Source organism: Austrofundulus limnaeus, unplaced genomic scaffold (genome assembly GCF_001266775.1).
Source record: "Austrofundulus limnaeus strain Quisiro unplaced genomic scaffold, Austrofundulus_limnaeus-1.0 Scaffold253, whole genome shotgun sequence".
Taxonomy (NCBI): domain Eukaryota; kingdom Metazoa; phylum Chordata; class Actinopteri; order Cyprinodontiformes; family Rivulidae; genus Austrofundulus; species Austrofundulus limnaeus.
The window spans coordinates 282,392-286,766 of record NW_013952655.1 but is presented as its reverse complement, the minus strand read 5'-3'; the positions used below and the strand labels follow the sequence as shown (position 1 = coordinate 286,766).

Below are 4,375 nucleotides of genomic sequence, written 5' to 3'. Positions count from 1 at the left end.
TTTGATTTCTTTGTATGTATGGATCACTTGGGTTGGTACCGACAACTGGTGGAAATTTCATGTCATCAGCACCTCTAGTAATATATTTACTGAGAAAAATGTTGACGTGCTCAATACTTATTTTACCCGCTGTGTACAGTCATCTATGGAGAATAATCAGTGCCAATCACGGTCATACACTAATGGGACACACATCAGAGGCATTGGGGCTGAAGTGTCTTGCCCAAGGACACAACTGAGACAGCTGGAACGGGGGATCGAACGGGCAACCTACTGGTTCCAGGACGACTCCACTAACCACTCTGTCAAAGTAGATGAGGGTAGGAACATAGACTGACCAATAAATTCAGAGCTTCGCCTTCTGGCTCAGCTCTCACTTCACCAAGACAGAACGGTACAGTGCCCGCGTCACTGCAGACGCAGCACCAGTCCATCAAACAATCTTTCGCTCCATTCTTCTCTTGTTCGTCAACAAGACCAAGAGATAATTAAACTCCTCCACTTGGGGCAGAACCTCTTCCCCAACCCGGAGAAGACACCCTACCCTTTTCCGGCTCAAGATCATGGTTTTGGAATTGGAGCAGCTGATCCTCATATCAGCTGCTTCACACTCGGCTGCGAACCGCTCCAGTGATAGCTGGAGACCAGGATCTGTTGAAGCCAATAGGACCACATCATCTACAAAAAGCAGAGATGCCATCCTGAGATCACCAAAACAGATCCCCTCAACACCTTGGCTGCACCTAGAAATTCTCTCCATAAAAGTAAATATAAATGTTATTTTGGAAATTCTACCCACTCACTTTTACTCAATACTTTTACTTTTAAAACTTAAGTACAGTAAACGTCAGACACTTTTAGATGTTTACTCAAGTAATATCCTTAGAGGAAACCTACTTTTACCAGAGTAATTTTATGATGAGATACTTGTACTCAAGTATCCGTTTGAGGTACTTTATACTGTTATTTAATTTTTAAATTTGTTTATTTTGTTGCATTGAACTATTAATTTTAAATGAAAACTGATTTATAATTTATATTCATATTAAATCAAGTAGAATTATTTTTTTTATTTTGCCAGGGCTGATGGGAGTCACTGCCCACGGGCCACCACTTGAATAGTCCTGCCTCATGGTATCATTCCCACGTGTGTGGAGAAGCAGGCTGCCAGCTCATGGAACAGTTCAGAAGATTAAACGTCTTGCTCAAGGGCTCAGAGTGGAGCAAATGAGGGTGGAAGCAGGTTTGGGTATTTCACCACCGCTTTGATACATTGGTCAGGGGATGTGAACCAGCATCCTATCGATCACAGGCTCATCTTCTGCACCACTACTCTGATTTGTTTAAATTTTACAAATTTGTGTCAGAATGTTTACTAATGTTTATTAGGAGTGCTTTTAATTTGCAAAAACAACACTGCTCTGTTGGCAAGTAAATATAAAATCTTAGGGCATAGTAACTGATGAAAAACTACYGCACATAATTTTGTAAATAGCTTGTAAAATCTTATGAAAAGTTCCTAAAATCCATCCATCCATCCATTTTCTGTACACGCTTATTCCTTCCAGGGTCGCATGGGTCACTGGTGCCCATATCCCGCAGTCACAGTGTGAGGGGCGGGGTACACCCTGGACAGGTCGCAGGTCCATCACAGGGACACACATAGAGACAAACGAGACRAACAACCATTCACTCTCTCACTCACACAATTTAGACAAGTTAGAGTCATCAGTTAACCTAACAGTCATGTTTTTGGTCAGTGGGARGAAGCCGGAGTGCCCAGAGAGAACCCATGCATACACGGAGAGAAAATGCAAACTCTACCCAGAAAGGCCCCCGGGCCAGGATTTGAACTGGCAACCTTCTTGCTGAGAGGCATCAGCTCCACCAACTGATGTCCTCCAGAATTATGGATGCTCAGTTCAAGTTTGATGTCAAATTTTACATTTAGGCAATGTAGCAAAAGCACAACTGTAAACAAAATCAACTTGAAAAATGTTGGTCATAATATACCTTTTCTCACTTTACAGTTGGCAAGAATTTATATTCATAAAATGATTTTTWTCTCATTGTCTGGATTGTTTTATGATGTGGTTGCACGCAACAAATGTGCTAAAATGTATCAATACTCTCTTCAAAAAAGAAAAGTTATATCTTGGAAAGTCTCAGTATTTTAACATCAATATTAAGTATATTTTCCATTTTAACAATTACCAAATGCTTAGTGAGTCATTGCCATATTTGTAAGGTTTTAAATGGGTGGAGGGCACTTAAGAAACCTTATAAACAAGACAAAGATCACCAAACATTTGGTCATCAGTCAAACCTGACTTCAGTTGTGCAACATCCGGTCCAACCTCTCCTGTTTATCCAGATTCACATGCTGTTAGACAGACCAGCTTGTCTACATTAGTAAATCTGTGCAAAACACCTCATCTGTRGGACTATGTGGGACTCTTCACAAATTGGTCAAAACTTTGCTGACTGACCTGATAAAAACARGAAGTAAGAACAGTCATTATCATGAAACATATGGGCTGATGGTTCCTGGCACTCCCAGTCCAGATTTCAAATGTTACAACACCAGCCTACTCTGTAAGGTTGTTCTTGATTTTAGCCACATTTCTCCGTTCACAGATATGATTTATTGTGTTGCAAAAGATACACAGCTTTTGCCACTAGGTTTTACAAAAATGACTGATCAGAAACTCAGRAAAATGAGCAGTAGGCCTACTATTTAAAAAAAATAAAATAAAGAAAAAAATAAAATAAAAATAATAGCTACAAAAATATGAACTGCTTAAGTGACTTAATTGTCCTCCAGCCTAATKTGTATATTTTGCTTTTGATTTAACCACAGTATCTTTATGTTATTATTTTTATTTAAGTTCTTGTCAACATAGAGCTGCAGTATTTTTCCAGTATTKTAAGTTTTAAAGCTTGTTGTGTGTGTGTTCCTGTTCCTGTTGGGACACACAGACACTCTGCACGTCCCTGACCTTCTGAACGAAGTTAAAGTGAAACAGCTTCTCTGATAAGGAACCTTCTTAAACCGGACAGAGCGAGCTCCGCGTCTAGACCTGGACCTGSACCTGGACCTGGACCTGCACCTGCGCATCCACTTGTTGCGTTCATCACAAGCTCGCTGTATTTAAAGAGGCGGCAGCAACATGGCTCGCGGGCTTGTCAGGCGCGAGTCGGTGGAAACGGAGATGCACAAATCCGAGGACAAAGCGACAACTTTCGTTTTCACCAAGAAGAGGGGCTACGATGTTACCCGAACCCCCCACCTGAACAAGGTGGGTTCACACRGGACGTTGGTGTCAATTTTCAATGTTTGTTTTAGTGAACAGCGTTTTCAMAGGTGCGTTCAGGTACCGTCGGAAACAATGGGAAATTAAAACCTTTCATTTAGAAAAAAGTCTAAATAAACGAGAACATCCGGCGGCATTTTGTAACACTTTAGCTCTGTGTTTAGTCGACTTTCTGTGCGTGTTAAAGCCCAACAGTGACGAGTTAAAAACTTGATACAAACTTTTTTTTAAAGCTAACTACAATGCTAACAATAACTGCTACACATGTGAACTGAAGCTGTTTTTGTYGTGTTCACCCATTTATCTACTTTGGAACAAGAGTTTTTAATCTTTGTTTGGTCTTGTTTTTCTGTCTGAGCCAAAGAGCAACAAGTGAGTGTAACATTAGCCAGGATATCAGCTTTAGATGGTTATATTTAGATTTAGTGTCCAAACATTGCTGCTTCACTCAGATTGTGGGGGGCTTCTGTTTACATCCCAAATGCAGAGACATGAGTGTTGTAATGATTAAAATAAATGTGACACTATAACACACCATAACACAATTCAACAAACTATAATAGTAGCTTCTGTGTAAATACAAGTAGAATCAGTTTAAAAGTTACAGTGTCATCCAGAAAATAAAGGCGAGGAAGTTTATTGCAGATCATGAGAAACTGGGTGACCTTTCCTGTCAAAAGAGGGTCAGTGTTTGCATTCTGACTCCAGTGGTGGATCTTTTACAGTTGCCTCTGCCAGGTGCATCTGAAACAATGACGAGTCTGACTGCCTTTGAGCTTTCTAGTGTTTTTTGTTGTTGTTTCATGGGTGGGATGGGGCCCCAGAGGTCAAGCTGTGGCCACAGGCTCTCTGTCCATGGTGCTGGTTGACCCTTAAAACAGCTGGCATTGTGCAGATTTATCTCTGTGCCAAGTCAAACATCAAGTGCTGCTATTTTTAATCACTGCCCCCGGCTCACTTTAAACTTCTTGTACTAGTTTATTTTTAGCCTCAGAGATGTTTCTCAGTCTCTGTTTGGATTCCCAATTGAGCAATGTTAGGGATATAATATAATATAATAT

The 4,375-nt window shown here is 40.5% G+C and overlaps 1 protein-coding gene across 1 annotated transcript in view; it reads left to right on the top strand.

Annotated features, from left to right (window-relative positions):
- Positions 1-3,142: 3,142 nt before the first annotated feature.
- me1 (malic enzyme 1, NADP(+)-dependent, cytosolic) overlaps positions 3,143-4,375 on the top strand; it is a gene marked incomplete at its 5' end in the record, with an annotated part of 107,671 nt that continues 106,438 nt past the window's right edge. The window contains 1 exon segment of the mRNA XM_014020463.1: positions 3,143-3,299. Within this exon segment, the coding sequence (XP_013875917.1) occupies positions 3,171-3,299 (129 nt within the window).